Source organism: Vanessa tameamea, chromosome 3, assembly GCF_037043105.1.
Source record: "Vanessa tameamea isolate UH-Manoa-2023 chromosome 3, ilVanTame1 primary haplotype, whole genome shotgun sequence".
In the NCBI taxonomy this organism is placed as follows: domain Eukaryota; kingdom Metazoa; phylum Arthropoda; class Insecta; order Lepidoptera; family Nymphalidae; genus Vanessa; species Vanessa tameamea.
The window spans coordinates 13656027-13675539 of record NC_087311.1 but is presented as its reverse complement, the minus strand read 5'-3'; the positions used below and the strand labels follow the sequence as shown (position 1 = coordinate 13675539).

The 19513-nt window shown below is 30.3% G+C and overlaps 4 protein-coding genes across 4 annotated transcripts; 2 read left to right on the top strand and 2 right to left on the bottom strand.

Moving 5' to 3' along the window:
• Window positions 1-356: 356 nt before the first annotated feature.
• On the bottom strand, window positions 357-2711 carry LOC113397297 (gastrula zinc finger protein XlCGF8.2DB-like). The gene is made up of 7 exons (XM_026635590.2): window positions 2286-2711; window positions 1959-2071; window positions 1702-1875; window positions 1469-1620; window positions 975-1098; window positions 769-868; window positions 357-583 (listed from the first exon to the last, which is right to left on the bottom strand). The coding sequence occupies exons 1-7, from the start codon at window positions 2400-2402 to the stop codon at window positions 380-382; spliced, it is 984 nt and encodes a 327-aa protein (XP_026491375.2). The 5' UTR covers window positions 2403-2711; the 3' UTR covers window positions 357-379.
• A 1065-nt stretch (window positions 2712-3776) lies between these two features.
• Window positions 3777-6703, top strand: LOC113397301 (protein ILRUN). The gene is made up of 5 exons (XM_026635593.2): window positions 3777-4237; window positions 4312-4425; window positions 4587-4813; window positions 5102-5211; window positions 6291-6703. Exons 1-5 carry the CDS (start codon window positions 4053-4055, stop codon window positions 6318-6320), a joined length of 666 nt encoding a protein of 221 aa, XP_026491378.1. The 5' UTR covers window positions 3777-4052; the 3' UTR covers window positions 6321-6703.
• A 143-nt stretch (window positions 6704-6846) lies between these two features.
• On the bottom strand, window positions 6847-9201 carry LOC113397299 (thymidylate synthase). The gene is made up of 5 exons (XM_026635591.2): window positions 9022-9201; window positions 8647-8904; window positions 8426-8546; window positions 7350-7575; window positions 6847-7149 (listed from the first exon to the last, which is right to left on the bottom strand). The coding sequence occupies exons 1-5, from the start codon at window positions 9092-9094 to the stop codon at window positions 6940-6942; spliced, it is 888 nt and encodes a 295-aa protein (XP_026491376.1). The 5' UTR covers window positions 9095-9201; the 3' UTR covers window positions 6847-6939.
• A 1008-nt stretch (window positions 9202-10209) lies between these two features.
• On the top strand, window positions 10210-18905 carry LOC113397288 (uncharacterized). The gene is made up of 10 exons (XM_064218002.1): window positions 10210-10401; window positions 10479-10599; window positions 10829-11017; window positions 12156-12304; window positions 13072-13244; window positions 13635-13759; window positions 14387-14576; window positions 14941-15060; window positions 18107-18224; window positions 18426-18905. Exons 1-10 carry the CDS (start codon window positions 10262-10264, stop codon window positions 18745-18747), a joined length of 1647 nt encoding a protein of 548 aa, XP_064074072.1. The 5' UTR covers window positions 10210-10261; the 3' UTR covers window positions 18748-18905.
• Window positions 18906-19513: the final 608 nt, after the last annotated feature.

The window sequence follows — 19513 nt, the reverse complement described above, 5'->3', positions numbered from 1 at the left end:
GATAGCCCAATATAAAAGTTACTAAATAATAAATTGTATATTATAAAATATATTATTTTTCAATAAACAGCTATTACCTGAGGACATATATATATATTTATATATATATACATAAGAGTTATAACTACGTTTAAGCCCCCATACAGAAACAATTCAGTAAAGTTGCTTTCTTATCCCCAATCATTGCAATATTATGAGCATAGTTGATATGTACTCACCGAGTTGGTCTGTATAAGTTACTATGTTGTTACTATGTAATTACTTACAAGAACACGTACAATTACTTTTAAAATTCATACTTTAAATGAATAAATAACTCTTTTTTTAACAAGAAATTTATTTTTAAGTTGATAAATTTCGACCTTAAATAATAAAGCTTTTAACATTTCACAACAGCGTTTTCACTAGGAGGTATGGTAACTTCTTCGATGTCTTTGCAGATAATACCGGCTAGTTTAAGTGCAGATGAAGTTTTAAAAATATTTTCATCTTTTCTTTTTTTTCGGCCAGTTTCCAATGTTTTTTGAATTCTTAACATTAATTCTGGTCGAGAATGTTGTTCAATATGCTTCTTTAACTTTGCCTAAAAATATTAATAGTCTTTAAAACAATTTTATGCAATTTACAAAAACTTTACATTATTAATTTAATACAAGTTCATTATGTACTTATAAAATATTAAACTCTTATTAAAATTTAATATATTAAAAAAATAAATATTGGTTTACCTTCATGATTACAATAAAAAAAGTTAGGAACAAAGATTACCTTTGTGGATAATTTAGCTTGGCAAATCGAACAGTCAAATGTCTGACCTTCATGTTTTACCCTTATATGTTGTTTTAAATTACTGTTACGTGAATAATGCCTAAAAAAAGAATGAAACATTATAATGATTTCTTTTCAAGCATTTGTAATTAACAAATGATAAATAATTAAGATTTAATATTTATATATAATAATATAATATTTACCTGTGACAGTTTTCATATGGGCAAAAATAGATTGATTTAAGTGCATTTGGTTTGTGTTTTTTAATATGTCGTATTATATGTGATCGTTCCTTAAAAACTTTACCACAGTCGTCACATATGTACTCTAAAATAAATCTTTGATTATTTATACATTCTACAATAAAACATAAGTTATACTAAAATTTTGCATAGTTGAGGGATAGTGTAATATTTAATTCACCATTGCCTATACACATGGAACCATCTTGAAAAAACTTTAACCATTCCTTACATCACCAATGAGCCACCAATCATGGGAACTAAAATGTTATGACCCATGCGCATGTTCTGTCTCGCTCACCCTACAAACTAGAACACAACAATACTAACTATTAATACCTTGGGGTAGAATATAAGATGAATGGCACCTACCCAGATGGGCTCGCACAAAGCCCAACCATCAACTAAGATTTAATGTAAAATAATAATAATAGTTTCATGAGTAAGAAACTAACCACGTGACCGGTGGACTATTTTTTTATGTGTGATCAAAGCTGACCAGCGATTAAATTTCATGTTGCACTGGTCACACTCATATGTTTTGTGATTTTTCATATGCTTCTTTTTATCATACAGAGTGACAAAGTCCTTTTCACAGAGAAGACATCTGTAAAAATTAAAAAATATTAAAAAAAAACAGTTAACTGAAATAATCTAGTGATAAAGCCACAAAACTTTACACACAAACCTAAATGGTTTTATTCCATTGTGTACATGCATGTGGCTACGCAATTGATGTTTTTTTTTGAAATATAATTTGCACATGTCACATAAAAAATGCTTCTTGTTACTTGTGTGACTTACTTTTATATGCCGCTTTAAATTTTGCCGATTTGCATACTTTTTCATACATTTTGGACAACTGAAATTGATAATTTAATATGAATTTATATGTTTTTAAATCATTATCTATATTTATAACAATATTCATACACAGTCACATACCAATAAAGGAAATCATTTACACTTTCTTTATGGACGCTGTTGATGTGTCGATCTAAGTGGCTTTTGTTTGTGTATACTTTAGTACAGTTTGGTTGATTACATGCAAAAGGTTTCTAAAAGAGACAAAGAATATTTTCATAACATTTCCAGTGTTCTTACTCAATTAACAAATGATAAATTATATATAGTAAGAGTTTATTTAGTTAATAAATGAAAGATTTATTTACAACAAAAAAGGGCTAATATTTTAGTCATATACATAAGAGGATTAAGTTTTACGTCCTCGTTTCGGTACAGTAAGTGATTTTTAAAATATTTTTAACTTACGACATCGATGTGGACCAGTTGATGCTGTGCTAATCTATAAGGCCTATTAAATACAGAAGTACATCCAGCGAACAGGCAGGCATAAGTTTTCTTTTTGTTTTGGGCTTGTGAATCCATTTTACGAATATTTTGTATTTTACTTTCGTAAGTTATTAATCAGTAAGACTTTGATTTATTATTAATAGATGTAACATAACGGCCAGTTCGTTTCTCTACAAAATATTTGAAAATTTAAATTGCAATTCAACTGCGATGTGCTTTTAGCATTTTTACCACATTTCCACGCAGGCATGATTTGTGTAGTAGTTATTTTAATTTATTTCTTGTATTTGAATTAAGACCTTCATGTAAATAACGCTACTTTCACTATTTGTCACAAGTTTCTGTTACAAATTAAAAGTTGAAACAAGTTACAGGTTAACAGTCTTCCTTACTATTATGACTTTTGTCACCCAGGTGCTACGACTTTTTGATGCAAATTGCAAGTCTTGTCAAAAGTAGATCATAGATTACATTTAAATAGATAAATTCAGTAAATTGTGTATGTAGTAAGTATACATATTTTATCGAGTCATAAATCTTAATGATTATTGATAATAATGCGGCCGAAGTATATTTTGCATTTACGATTACGAATAATTGACACAATCAATCCTTTACTATGTATTAATGTATCGAGTTTATCAAATTTATACTCGACTACTTAATTGATACTACACAGTACACTAGCACAGATATTTTCTACAACATCAAGATTTTTTTTTTTTAATTTACTATCACTATATAGTATAAAACAAAGTCGCTTCCCGCAATTTGACTGTCCCGTGTGTATGCTTAGATCTTTAAAACTACGCAACGGATTTTAATGCAGTTTTTTAAATAAATGATAGAGTGATTCAAGGGAATGTTTATATGTATAATGCATGCATAATATAATTGATACATGATACATTGATACATTATTATACAGCTTAAAAAGGTCTACAAAAAGTCCGCGATGGCATAAATCTATTTCTTAGGTATAGCCCATAATTACCATTTTTATCCTTTACTTTTACGAAAAAATAATGGCATATTTACAAACCGATTTTAAGTAATACAGCATTAATAATTATCCAATTAAGCGTCTTAAATACATTGTGCATTTAATATAGATCATTATAGTCCTTTACAGCGCGTATATTAAATGGATATTTTCGAAGATATTTCGGATTTAAAATGCAGGTACAGCGGTTTGTATTGTCTAATAACAAAAATGCTGTGGACGTTGTATATGACGATGGATTATAAAGACATTCTGTAGGATATTTAGTATCAGCATTGCACTAGTGCGAAGCCGGGCCGGTTCGCTAGTGAACTTATAAAATTATCACTGATTACCAATCAGTTAGATAATGGCCCCTATAAATAATTCATCTACCTGAGTATTGAGAACTTTAAAATTTATAATATAAATGTATTAAGTAAGGCAACATTATATTAGATCGAAATAATAATAATGAAGGCTGAGTTGACAGATCCAGATGTTCAGTGACCATTATTCATTCGTTCATTTTTCAAAATAAATAATGCGACATTTTGGATCACTAATTTATTACTAATAGTGATACATTCATTAATATTTAACCGCAAGTGTCAATAGTAATATTGCATTTTTAATAAGATTAATTCTTTCGAATGAAGTCAGCTGACGAATATAAACAAAGGGAATGTCAATAGTTAAGTGTTAAAAACTGCAAAAGTGCCTGTGATTTAGTTTTAAGCATAATGGATGTTGACGGTACAGCTGGTGAGATTAGTCAGAATCATGGAGAGATAGATCAAAATCTTCTATTGCAGTTCAGTTGTATGAATACTACTGATAGGGAAGAGCTCATAGGTCAAATGCAAAGACTATTAGGTCCCACTTTGAATTATAATACAGCTAGTTTTTTCTTGGATATGAGCAATTGGTAAATTAATATTTTGTTTATTTATTTTCATTATGATCTTTGACATTTGTGTTATATGTTTACATTATTTGCAGGAATTTGCAAGCAGCAATATGTTGTTATTTAGATTATAGTTTACCTGCAAAGCTTCCATCCATGTCTTTGAAGGCAGCTCAAAGTCAAGAATCAGCCGTAGGACCAGCAACTTAGTATGATGTTTTTTGTTTTTAAGTTAAATTTGTAGAACTTGACCTTTTTTGCTTGACAAGTACAATTGAATATTGTAATTTTTTTATAATGTTCATACATATAGTAGAATGCCTTATAGTTTTTTGTAAAATTAATATAATTTAATAGTATTTGATTACAGTTTTGAACAAAATTGGAGTATTGCCAACACAGGAACTGAAGCATGGCCGGGTAGCTGCAGGTTAATACAAGCAGGTGGTGAACCTCTGGAGGCAGTACCGGTTTATGTACCACCTTTGCCCCCCGGACATACCACAAATGTTAGCATGAAACTTTTAGCTCCAAGTGTTGCGGGGGTACACAGAGGCTATTTCCATTTGGTTACAGATAAAGGCGAACAAATTGGAGGTAAATATTGTGCAATACCTCATTTTTCAATTTAAAAAATATTTGTTGTCGTATAGCTCAACACTAATCTGTCTATCAACATACAAGATTAGGCATATTTTAACTTTTTTATAAATTTAATTAAAATTTGAAATTGTATTTTAATGATTAATACAGATTATTAAAAAGTGACTATAACTATTTATAAAAGAAATATATCAGTATGACTTGATAAAATTTAGTTGAATTTAAATTATAACATAACTTTGAATAGATTTATAATGAAAAGTTGTTTACTTTTTATTCTAGATACTTTATGGGTAGAAATTACAGTTGAATCAGAAGTGACAATGGCACTGGCAGAACAACTAGCTGCCTTACCGGTACCAAGTAGTCGATTGGATGATTCAGTATCTCAGGTATTGATATTGTTTAAACATTAAACTTTTGTTATTGCAGCTAGATCTTAAACTTATATTTATTGTAATTGAATGTACTATGAATAAAAGAAGTATTTTTTTTATTAAAAAGCTTGCCATATACAAAATTCGCCTTAAAATGAACTGTGGAAATTATTATTTTAGATGATAATACAACACCTACAGACCTAACCAATATCCAATGTATTCCCACTCACTTTGTCTCTTTGGGAATTTGACGGGATCACTTGGGCATGCTACTATGATGCCTCAAGCCTAACATTAGGTCAAATTTTAGACCAGCTAACTTAGATCCTGAGCATATCATACACCACATAACCAACCCTCACTAGTCCACCCTATAGAACTTAGACTCTAGAAAGCTTGAAATCTGACAAATGAAGCTCATGTGCCTAATACTTATAATATTCTTGTTATAAAAGATATATCCGCCCAGCCATCGCTTTCTGAATATACTACAGAATGTCTTACAACATTCACAGCTTTTCAGTCATTAGACAATACAAACCACTATGTCCCTGAGTTTTAAATCTGGAATATCTTTGAAAATATTCATTTAAATTACATGCTGTTAAGGGCCATATTAATCTATATGAAATTAATGATGTGTTTAAGGTACATACTTAATTGGATAAGGATTAATGCTGTATTGCTTAAAATTGCTTCGAAAATAAGCCATTATTTCTTGTAAAAAGTAAAGGATAAAAATGGTTGTTGTGGGCTATCCCTAAGATATTGGCATATACCATTGTGGACTTTTTTGAAGACCTTTTAAGGTGTACATTACTGTAGTGTATTATTTTGATCTATCTCGCCAGCGTTCACAATGTAAGCGCAAGAAATGTTTTTATTTACGATATAACTTCAGAAACCTCTAAAATTATCACTATTTATCCACCAAATGTGCATGTATTATACATATAAACCTTCCTCTTGAATCAAGCTATCTATTAAAATACCACATCAAAATCCGTTGTGTAATTTTAAAGATACGGTAAGCGACTTTGTTTTATACTATGTAAAGATTTGGATATTCCATTTTTTCTCTCTTGTTACAGGTACCACCACATGATGACCAAATGTGTTGATAGTAGTCATAATCACTTCTCTATTATTGACCAATCAGTTGTCAACTTACTTCCTCCATAAAAGTTTGTTTTCAGCATTATTTACAAACTATATTGAACATCTCACAAAGTTGTACAGATATGCAAAAATATAGTCATCTCACAATTTAATAAGACTTAAGAACAATGAAATAATGTACAAATGCTATAATACTTATAGAATAACTATAAGATGAGAAATATGAATTTGTTATTGTTGAGAAGTTTACAAATTGTATAAGGAAAATGAAATTTATTAGCATCACTTAGTTTTAGGTATGAATTGCCATTATTTAATAATAATTATGGGGGTTTTATTTTGTAGTACGATTTTCCTTTAATTTTAAATAAAAATAATATTTGATGTCTGTTTTATCAATTTTATGTCCCAATTTTTTTTATAGAATAAATTGGTGATTTGATAGAATCACTTGGATTAGAAACCACCATCACAGTTTTTTTTTTTTTATTATATTATATCAAACAAAACTGATTAGTAAATAAAACATAAGAGAATAATACTTTTATTTAATGCAAATTACATCAAATCCTAATTAAGTAACAAGCAATAAAATGAAATAAAAATACAGTATAATAAAATCTATACAGCCATTTCCATCTCAATCTTTGGATAAGGATTATAATTTTTTATGACAAAATCTTCATATTTGAAATCATCTATAGACTCAATTTTGCGAGCAATTTCCAATGTTGGGAAAGGTCTTGGTTGTCTTTCTAATTGTATTTTCAAGGGCTCTATGTGGTTTAAGTACACATGGGTATCACCAGTTGTATGAACAAACTCATGAGCCTTAAAAAAAATACAAAATTTGAAATTCATATCAACATAATCAATATTTTTTAGTTTATTGAAACTACAATACATTTAAATTCAATAATTCTCTAAGTGAGTAACATTTTTGCTAACTTAATTTTGTAGCAATTTCTTGTTTATTTTCTTTTAAAGAAAATTTATACTACTACTCAATCAATATTATTTTGTATACCAACCTGCAGGTTTGTAACATGTGCAATCATATGGGTTAATAAAGCATAGCTTGCAATGTTGAATGGGACACCTAAGCCCATATCAGCGCTTCTCTGATAAAGGAGACACGAAAGTTTCCCATTGGCTACATAGAACTGTGCTAAACAGTGGCATGGAGGGAGTGCCATTTTGCTCAGGTCTGAGGGATTCCAGGCACACATCAACATTCTTCTGTCATTTGGATTATTTCTGAAATAAAAACACTAAATTAAACATCTCAATGATTTGGTAATACAAAAATTTGTATCAAATCGTTTCTCCATTTAAAAGTATTACAAATATTCTATTACACTATAAATACTAAAATATCTTAAGAGATTAGGATCAAACCTGACTTCAAACATTAGGTTTGTGTTGTTGGGATATTGGGGTTTTTGATATAACTTTCTGAATTTAGAATTGGTATAAAGGTTAAATTAAATTATAAGGTTTATGATTAATGTTCACATGTAGTGTTTTTATTATTGTAAAATATATAACAAAAGCCATTTTAAAAAAGACATAATTGTATTTCCCATAATTAAGTTTAACGCTTATGTAAGGAACACAACAATAGCTCCAAATGGGATTGAACCTGGGCTTTTTCAATCTATAGTCTCTCCATTATTTTAAAACCATTAAAGTATTGAGGCTTATTTTAATAAGACATAATTTTATCAGTAGTATTGGAATTAATAAATGAGACTAAGATTAAAATTGCTAAGATTGTTAAATGAGTAAACTGTATAGGTAGAATAATAAAATTACATTGAAATAATATAAATGTAATGGAATACAAATTAAAAACTGCTCTTTAAAGTAAATACAACTCAAGTCTACCATATCAATTCTAGTATCATAATAGTAAAAGTTACCTGTATAATGTCCATGTATTACCTGTTTTAAATTAAATTAACAAATGTTGTTTCATATATCAGTTAATATAAATAATTTCTATATAAATCAGATACAATCAGACTGTGCATACAACTTAGAATATTAGTAATATATAAATAATTAACATAAGCAAAAGTTTTAGAAACGGAATGAAATTATTTACTTGATTGTGTTTATAACATTCTTAAGTTGGTCGATGCCCTGTGTTTGGTAGTCTGTTTTTGCATTCACATATTCAGCTCCGCTATGCCTCCACTGGAACCCATATACTGGACCAAGATCACCTTAAATATTGTTTAGTTATAGGTAATATGATAAAACTTTAGATAGAATAGTAAGTTGTTTTATCAAATTTCTTTTCTCTACCTTCACTTTTTTACTTACCTTCTTCTCTATCAGTAAAACCTAAATTATCTAGAAATGCTCTAGAACCATTTGCATCCCAAATATGTACTCCTTTGTTTGCTAGAACCTTACTATCAGTGTTTCCAGATATCATCCAAAGCAGTTCTTCTATTACACCCCTTACAAATACTCTTTTGGTAGTTAGTAATGGTAACATATTATTATCCAAGGAATATCTTTGCATGGCGCCGAAAATAGACAGAGTACCAACACCGGTTCTATCAATTCTCTTCTCGCCTGTAATGTTTTCTTTAATTATAATTTTAACATCATATATTATCACATTAATAACACTTGTGATGAAATGTATATAATAAACAACATTTTACATATTTATTTCATAATGCAAATAACCTGTTTCAATTATTTTCTTTACAAGATTTAAATATTGATATTCATCGTGGAGTACCGCAGTTCCGTTATCCATCTTAGTATAGTACTTTATTATTTATTCCTAAATGATATGAATTATTTGATAATATATTCGAAAACGAAAACAAAGAAATTAAGGGAGAGAATGCGAAATACTTCAACGTTAACCGCCAAAATTATATTTTTAATCTGTCATTTGGTAGTTGGTACTGTGGTACAAGAGAAGCACTATACAGCCTTACATTGCTTGTAAATTTACTAAAGTGAAAAATAAATATTCATAATGTTGTCATACTGTGGAGTAGAAAATCTGAACTTATATTTTGAATTTAATAGAGATATGTTGTCTATAAAATATGAATCATATATATAATTTCTTATATAGGAAGATAATAGGGTTATGTAGATAGTTTTATATATAATTTTTGTTACAGGGATAAATTGAAGTATCTACGTACCTACTTTATATATACATGTAGATTTATAATTTTGAGTACGTAACTAATTCTATAATAATATCTTTGTAGAACAACATATTCAGTAAAAAATATTCGCTGTGATTTGTACGTTGTACAGAGTTGAGTGTTATAGCATAGTTAAAGCAACAATATGTAAAGTTTAAATTTTGAAAAATTATAAATAATTCAACTACACTTAATTTGTATTTACGCTTTCAAGCCCGGTGGTTGCAAAAACCTCCATTTATCGGATGAAATTCTCTTCCTGGATAGAACGGCTGAAGCTTATATTCCAGTAAGTAATTAATTTCAAGATTTCAATTCCTTATTAAAATATGAGTTTTATTTTAAAGAGAAAGTTATTGTAGTTTTGATTAGATTCGAAGCTAACTAATTCATTATATTAAGTACAGTAACTAAATATTTTATAGAACAATAATTTTCGAAATCATATACTAGTTTCATTTAAATATGAATTGTTTTTTAGGAACGTCTGATTTTTAGACGCAGAAAATAAGCCCACAGCCATTGAGCATAACAGAAATAATAACTATAGCAACTAATGTTTTGTTATTTATTGAATGACATTATGTGTATTTCGTGGCAAATAATTTTATTAAAAACGTTGATATAAAATTATAACTTTATTAAGGCCTTTATTATAACATTAATATTAATTTTTACAAAGGAATAATATTTGTTACATGAAAAAATAATTTAATACTCGCACAAATAAATTGTAGGATTTGAGGGAACCATTTAAAATGCCTAATTTAGAAGCACCATGCGTAGAGCTCGGTTCTGCTCCACGTACTCCAAGTACTATCATGTCTCCATCCCCATCAGAAGTGTCAAGTGCTAGCTCCCTTGAACTACAAAATGTCCAAGCTACTCCTCTTTTCAGGTAGATAAGATTTTGTTTACTTTTGTGTTTTCATCTTCAAAGGGACCTTGAATCAAAATAAAATATTTATAACTTAGAGTTTTAGCGTTGCCACCACCCGAACCAGAACAACCGCCTGGCCAGGATGAATTAGAGCGTAGATTACCTGGCTATAGGCGTATTGTGATTCCGCGTGAATTAACACTCATTGAACTATTGGTAAGGTTTCATTCACTTTACTCAAAATTTTATGTATTCATTTACCTATATTATAAGCATTTTCTATTAAGATATTCTACATATATCATTAGTGAAAATATAAAAATTATCTATACCACAAATGATAAGACGTTAGAATAGTTATTTTTTTATTATTGGCTTACGCTAAAATTAGAAATAAGAATTTCTCTTTCTTTTGCCTAATAAAAATAAAAATATATCTTTAAAGAAACAAAGCAGTGGTGTAACAACTGATGATGAAGTGTTGAGGATTCGAGAAGCAAAATTACGGGTTGTTGCGGAACGCGTTGGTCTGCGAAGGTTACATGTTCTCGCACCCCATTTGAGAACTTTAGTACTCGATGGAAGCGCTATGTCATCGCTACGGGATCTTGGCATTGGATTGATTAAGTTAAAAGTAGGTACATAAAGAAACATTGCCGCTAGTACCAAGTACCCAGCTAGCACCCAGTGGCGGATTTACCTAAAGATGGAGTAGGGTCAGAATTTGAACCGGCAAATTTAAGAATAGTAAAATTTTATTGATAGCATTTTTAAAACGCAAGTTTGACAGTTAAAAAATGTAGGCTGTTTTCAAATAACTTTTGCATAGAAGAAGAAATACAAATGAGATTTATTCTCGACCAAAGAAGATTCAAATCTAAAGTGATTTCTAAAAAAAATTAATAGTATATGAACATTTCAACTACCTAACACCGACCTAAAACGCAGTTTTTTAATTAAGTTACGGTATACACTATTCAAAATTATATTTCATGTTATAAATCTACTTTTTATCATTGATAATGCTTTGTATTTTTTGCTGTTAACTCTAAAAATTAAATTACCATCAGCAAACAATACAATATTACAAGTACATAACTTTGATATAAAAAAGAAGATCAATTTTATATATCAAAAATAAGAACGCCCACACTACCACAAACCCAAAAAACTTCATTTCATTGATGGAAACGTGATTTCCCTTTTGTTGCGTGTCCCACACAATCGAATACTTTAGAAATATGCTCTCAGTGTTTTCTGTGATTTATTCCTCTTCTTATTTACCTAAGCAGCGACATTCGGACATTATGGTAGATATACATTCATTATGGCAAATAGGTTTTATACGTATAGGGATGTAAGAAGTTGTAAAGTTTAAAATTATAAATGAGTAAATTAACCTGTTTCCTACTACCCATTAAAATTAAAGCTATGTACAGAACCATATCATATACTTATACTATTAATAAAGTGCACCGATTTTTTAATATTTAATTTTAAAATATTAAAATGTAAATTCTAAGCTGAATTTGGGAACATAACCTAAATTTTACTTCTGCACTTGTTATATACCTTCTTCTTGACGATAGTTATTCAATTTTCGTTGAAACGAGGAACTGTATTGCCATAATAACATTTTTTTTTTACCAAAAGAGGCTGTATTTGCCGAAAGTGTAAATCCACTTCTGATGGCGCACTTAAATATTCAATTCGTTCGTTTTTTTCTTTTTTTAAGTTTGATAAAATGGAATATTTTTAAATAATTTTCGTAGAGCCTCAGCGTAAATCGATGTGGTTTAAACTCGTTGGACGGAGTTTGGGGCCTCGGTGCTTTGCGAGAACTGTATGCTGCCGGAAATCGACTTCATGACTTACATGCTTTAGCGGCCCTCCAAAAATTACATACTCTAAATTTGGCTAAGTGAGTATGAATATTAAGCTGAAATGTTAGACAACTATTTATAAAATATAATTATAATAATTAATATTTAAATTGTACTGGTTTGGCCCTTGCCGGCAGGTTGTAAAGATCATTACATTGGACAATTACTAATTGGAACTAGAATTGAAGTCAGGTTTTTGTGAATGTAATTAATTATTAAAATCATTACCTACTACCTACCTTACTACCTTAGGCTTTACCATAGGGCACACGGGGCACGTGCCCAGGGTCCCCATCCTTAGAGGACCCCGAAGAACCAACAATTTGTTTCACACGTTTATGCTCACGTTGACTGCTATACATTATATTTTCGAAATTGTCATATTTGTAAGAAATAACTAACGTATTTATCAAAAGGCTAGTGACGATAGTCGATAATAAAAGTAGAAATCTATAGACGTGCTCCTCGTGATAGAAATAGCTATACTATAGCCTTAAGATACAATGTACAACCAATCAGATATCTACCAAAATGGACCCAAATTCAAGGGTGCCCAAGGGCCGCAACATAACTTGAGACGGCTCTGATTAAAACCCAGCCATAATTGCGCTGTACGACCCGTTAGAATTATAAGGAAAAAGTAATCCTTTGCATGATAATTCAAATTCCATGGTTGATAGTGCGTAATAATTAATATATTATGCGTCATATTGTAGTCAGATGAATCAACTAAGTTTAATCTGATTTACTGCTATCAATAAAAATATTATTTAAATATATAAATTATTATCGAGAAATATTGCAGTAACCCAATTGAGGAGTCAAGTCGTATTTGGACATTGGGCGTATGCTGTTCATTACGGAAGCTGACTCTTAGTGGGACTCCATTCGCAGATTCTATGAACTATCGTTCACTTGTTGCATCTGCGTTGCCTATGTTAGTTACTTTGGACGAAAGACCGCTAAATTCGAATGAAGGTTAGTTCCGTTGTAATGTTGAGTAATTATAATGTCTCCATTTTTATAACACTTTAACAGAATCGTTTTATTAAATGTAACGTGATCGATATTTAAAATATTTAAATGGTATTTACAGATAGTTTTATTATGTGTTCATTGTCTGGCTACTCATCGGGCTTTGTCGTTTTTACTTTTATTTTATATACAATCTAAGCAACCATTCATTAAACGTATGTAGGCTTGACTGAATGGGTACCATGCAATGTAATTATATGTACAAAAGGGGTATTACATCTTAGATGATATGCTTGGTCCTGTTTTGGTGATTCTATACGTCGTTTAAAATTCGGATCCGAACAAATATAATATGAGAAGTGAATTAATATTATATCATTTATGAATTTGCAGATGATTGGAATTACGAAATTCCATCGGATTCAGAAAGCGTTGAAAGTTTTTCTGAAACTAGTAACCAACGAATAACTGATACGCAAGAACAAGACGAGCCACGACCCGGCCCTTCGAAGCTTGAAGTAAAGTATTTTATGAAATTACAAACTGTGCCATTGGTTTTTCGGTAGATATTGTGATTTTTGACTCGGTACTGTTTAGGTACCACTCATGCATCCGTTATTATATCGCCAAATAGCAATACTTTGAACTGATGCTTTTCTATCAGAGGTGAGTTATTCGATGTAATTAGAGATACACGAGCGACATTTCATAATATGTATTTATTATAAATACATATATATACACAATTGTACATATTATATTAATTAAATCATTAGTCAAGTGATTACTTATAAATTTACAAATTCCAGGGTCCTAGGTTCAAACCATTACAACGTTATCAGGTTTTTCTGTCGACAAAACGGAATTAATGTAGTCTTAGTCCGGAATCCGTTTTAATTTTATTTTTATAACTGTTCTGGTCCTGCGCCTAAATCATTTCCAGTCATGTTAGATTTTCCGTCCTATCGGATTATGAGAGCGAGCGAATAATGATTGCGTCTGTGTTTGCGCACACACTTTTGCTCTATAGTCTGTCCTGCGCAGGTGTCTAGTTTATTTTTTAAGGCATTTTCAAGAGAGAGAGTCTAGGTTCTAGACCAAAAACGGTCAACAGGATATCACCATGTTTATATAATTATTACCAGTGTGAGGAAAATGATCTATTACCTGACGAAAGACCTTCCAATGAGTGCTCCAAGCTAACTCGTCGGCGTCCAGCGACAACTGAATGCGCTGGAATCCGACCTCGATGCGAGATATCAAGGCGACCTAAGACAGCTTTGGAGCGGATCATCGACGGCCCTACGAGACTGCAAATTATGAACACGTTGTTAGGTAAAATACATTTCTTAAACATACGTCTTTTGTATATCTCTTGATGATATCGTCAGTGGTATGGAAGAAACGCTAAAGTCTTGGTACTTTTAGAACATGAGATTTAAAGTTAAATTAGTAAACCCCATTTCCCAAAAGTCGTATTTTGACGCTTTAGCGCTTTTTCTTTTCTCCAGTGACTAAAGAGCCGGAAACGTCACTGATTTTAGTTATATGCATCGGCTGAAAATCTACGACCTGTGTATCAATCAGCTCGTACTTATTCAACTGAACAGAGAATTCATATGTGACGATAGAAAGCTCTACCGCCAGTACAGGCAAAAATTTTATTCGCTAAGATTTATTGTTGTCAAATCTGTTGAAGATGATGAATGGCGTTGTAGTGGAAGCAAGCTGACATCACATGGAGCTGTTTCTGGGAATTTAGCGAGAGCTTTACGACGACCGAAACAATTATCAAAAGATCAGAACTCCAGTAGAAGTAGCTTTAGTAGTAAGTTTTCATGTTTACTTGAAAATAAAATCCTAATAGTTAGGTCAATTTTGCTCTAAGCTGAAATCTTTATTTTAATATTCAGCGTTTTAGAGAATTATTAAACACTATTTGCACAAAGAGATTAAAAGTTTTCTTACACTAATAAACCGATAGTTTGGTTAGGTTAGTGCTTTGCGACTAATGCTTTGCTTTACTTGATAATTTACTTGCTAGATGAGGCACCGGATTAATCTCCTGGAATTCCGACAAGCTAAAATGGCAGCTGATATTTACTTTATAGAAAAACTGAGCTATTTTTCCATTCTGCGAATTATTGGTTTGCAATCATAGTATCATCCTGGAACTAGATCAACGAGGAAGTTAAAATAAACTAAAATTAGATATATTTTGTGTACCTACCTACTATATGATAAATAGGTACAAAAAATAAACTTTGCTGAATATTATGATTATGCATAAAAAAGGACTTTAGTGTTTTTCGATGCGTCTACTTAAATTAATATATTAAATTAGAAATTTTGAGTATTTAACATAAATTAGCTTCGAAGATATTGCTATTATTATTGAAGGGCGAACCTGCATGTGTCGTTTAATATTCGGTTATAAATATTTTTTATGTCACGTAGTTGGGTGGCCAAATACGCCATCAAACTTGGGAACTGAGATCGTATGTCCCTTGTGTATGTAGCTACGCTGGCACACTTTTATAACACCTTTAAACCGGAACACAATAATACTAAGTATGACTGCTTGGCGGTAGAAGTATTGCTATCCTATAAAAGGGTAAACCCCACTGTTCATGAAGGGTCTCCTACCCAAATGTCCCACTGCTGATCAAAATCAGCAGTGGGACATTGAAGGCAGTAAATCACTAACGTAAGAGTAAAAACTGAAGTATTGCTTGACTAAGATTTTCTCACCTATCGAGTCGAAGATATGGAGCTTAAACACATATAATTCTCATCGAGCATATGTCGGTTTACCTCAGGATGATTTCTTTCATGGTCAAACATTATGTAGAGGTAATGTAACTAATTGTAAACTTTTTGATGTTACCTGAATATAAAACTGTATTCAGATAAGAATATACAAATGTTTTGATTTTGGCTTTATAGGTAGGTATAGTAAGTTTTATCTTTAATTGAAAAAATCACTTTGTATTTATTTGTTTTAATCTTTTTTTATCTAGATGCGATCTAAGAAATCTCAGCAAAACGACGATTACAAAGGATTTGTACATACGTATGTCATAAAATGTTGTTTTAAAAGTCATGAAGCCTGTGTATATTTAAGTAAAAGGTATATACACAATATCCAGTTAGCTATTTACCTATACCAGCAATCGTTTGTTGACTAAAAAGTTAATAACAATAGTATTGCTGTCGTGTTTTCGTCATTAAGAATCGTGTGAAATACCGTATGTCTCTTCTAAGTATGAGTTTCTCATCTGATGTAAGTGTTACGAATATTACATATTATAAAACTAGTAATTTTGTCGATGTCTAAATTTTATTGTCTTTGATTAGTTTTTCTGTGTAATTGGTTTGAAAATGAGACTAGTCTGAGTTATTCCTTAAAGTATTTCTCGTCTATTAGTGAAAGTTTCGTTAAAATGGGTTCAGCAGATGATCGATGATTACCCGAATCAATCGGACAGTCAGATAACTTTTTTAATATTTTTTTTCTTGTTTATTATGTATCCTTCAAATGAATTTTTTTATTGTATATAATTTTGAAATTAGAAACAGCCACTTCAAATTTATTTATTTGTATTGACGGTTATTTTTACTTTTAAAATAAGTTTTGACTACAAAAATATTTGCCTTTTTTAATTGTATTTTGTTTAGTTATATTTCTTAGTAAGTTTTAGGGTGCCACAGTATTTCATATTGAATGGGAATCACTAGTTCATTTTAACTAACAAGTTAACATTCCATAAGCCATGTGTAGGTGCAAGGCTGAAAATTGCCAAGAGACAGCCGCTGCTGTAACAACTATCGGTTTATTTTATTGTTTTCTAATGTCTCCAGGTTCTCCCCAGAATAAAATCTTGGTTACGCCTACCTGTACGATTTCTACATTGAACCATGACAGATAGACAAGCAAAAATTAAAGTACTTATATAATGTAATGAACATTGCATCAATTGAATGAATGGACTGACAAAAGTTTCTAAGACGGTGTGTCATGTCATATTTAGAGAAATTTCTCTTTAATACTTTGTTTAGTTTAGGTAGGTTAGGTACACTTCGGACTTTTTATGGTATCGTAACCAAGAGTGTAGCCCGTACTTTTGCCGTATCTATGCCTCACAGTTTCTACGACTTTTTTTGTAAATATTAAATATTAAAATACTAAAAATATCATATTAAATATGAAATTGAAGCGCAAATTTTTAATTAACATAACATAACATAATCAGCCTGTAAATTTCCCACTGCTGGGCTAAGGCCTCCTCTCCCGTTGAGGAGAAGGTATGGAGCATATTTCACCACGCTGCTCCAATGCGGGTTGGTGGAATACACATGTGGCAGAATTTCGTACACATGTGGCAGAATTTTTCATTACTTTATTTTAACATCGTGGGTGATTATTTAATTTAATAGTTATTTATGTTATTATAAAAGTTTGTTGTACAATAACCGTAGTTGGAAGTTAATTTTGCTCCTGAGTAATTTCCTTTTGTCAAATCAGTCAGTTAATTTTTAAGAATATTAACTAAGTTAATGTGCTCTAGTCTTATTGCACAATTGTACATATCTTGTATGAGCTATAACATGTCTATGTTAATGAAGAATTAATCTCTCTTTAACGTACAACTCAGTATACTGCTCTCACAATTTTGTTGGAGATTTTAACTACTTAATATTTTTCGCATGATAAATACTATATAACTTTCTTCAATTGAATGTTTTTCTAAACGCATACATTCGTTAAAAGATTTAGATCGTATTGTTTCACAGAGTGAAACAGATATTTAAAGTTTATTTAAATATAAAGTAACTTATAGTTAGTAGAATATGTTTTTTTAAAGCGGAGTCTGAATTGGAAATGGTCGAGAAGACAATGGAAGAAGCATGTCGTGCACTTGCGGCGGAAATACCGTGCGCACCCAATTCCGAAGACTGGGCGAAGTTTAAACAAGAAACTGGGTAACTACTTTCATTTTTACAATATTATTTTATTATGATCTCTTACAGTAGAGTTTATTAATTTAACTAATAAAAAGTTTTAAGGATATAATGTCGGTTAGGGCTAAAAGAGGACTTAATGTCTGCCTAAAACTTTATTTATAAACTCTATTCTATTTTTTTTTTTGATAGATTAATTAATTACATGAGTATTTATTTCAGAATTGAAATAGATATAGACTTCAACGAGAGGCCAAAGGAGACAGATCCCTCAAAAGTTATCGAACGCCTAGAGCGAATTGAAAGAGAAACGCTGGAGAGATTAAATAATGACACAGACGATATTGATCAAAATGCAAGGCATGCATTCACGTCAGATCCTTCTAGAATATTCTCTAGAGGTATTGCTGGAGATTATGAATTATGGAAAGAGATGCAAGATTTAATAACTTGTGATCCACCGAATAATGTTGATGATTTGTTTAAAAATTTAGTTCCGATTAATCCTAGGAGGAGAGAATCAGATAATGATTCCCTAGAATAGATTATGGTTTCTGGATAATAGATGAGTTATTTTATGTATATCAAGAGACACTGTGAAGCGTTTTATAATGCTCACAAAATCAATTTTTATCAATTGTCATGTAGTAACGAAGTACCTAATTTTGAATTGTTTCAATAATATGACCTCGTTGATATAATATAAAATAAATAAGTACCTATTAAAGTCAGTCACAGTTAAAATTTGTGCGCACATTCTACTTTCTAAATACAACACGGAGAATAAATTAAGGGACTACATAATCAAGTAATTTCAAAAAATATTTTCAGTTATTCTATTTTAGTTACGTTTTTAGAAAGATTATGTTGTTTAGAAATACAGGAAAATTTATCAAATAATTTGTTGAAAATATATGGCTGTTATGATTAAAATAAATCTAATAATAATAAAGTAAGAATGTTATATTTGACTTTTATTTCATCTAGGAATTTCTTCTGTTTCCGATGACTTTAACTGATATGTTCAAAGTAATCGAATTAATCTTTTGAAAACCTTTGTACCAAAATGGTATCTGATATTAATTTATATTTAAATATACAAATACAACATATATTTGTTTTATACTACACAAGGTTTTTTTTTTAAAATAATATTAATATTATGTCATAATAGAGAATGCATAATGTTTGTATTGTCATTCGGTGTCACGGTTCAACAGTTTTTTTTGTTAATTTAAATGTGTATTGGTTTTTAGTATCATAGACGTTATATACATATAAGTATGATCATATATAATAAACATTGTTTC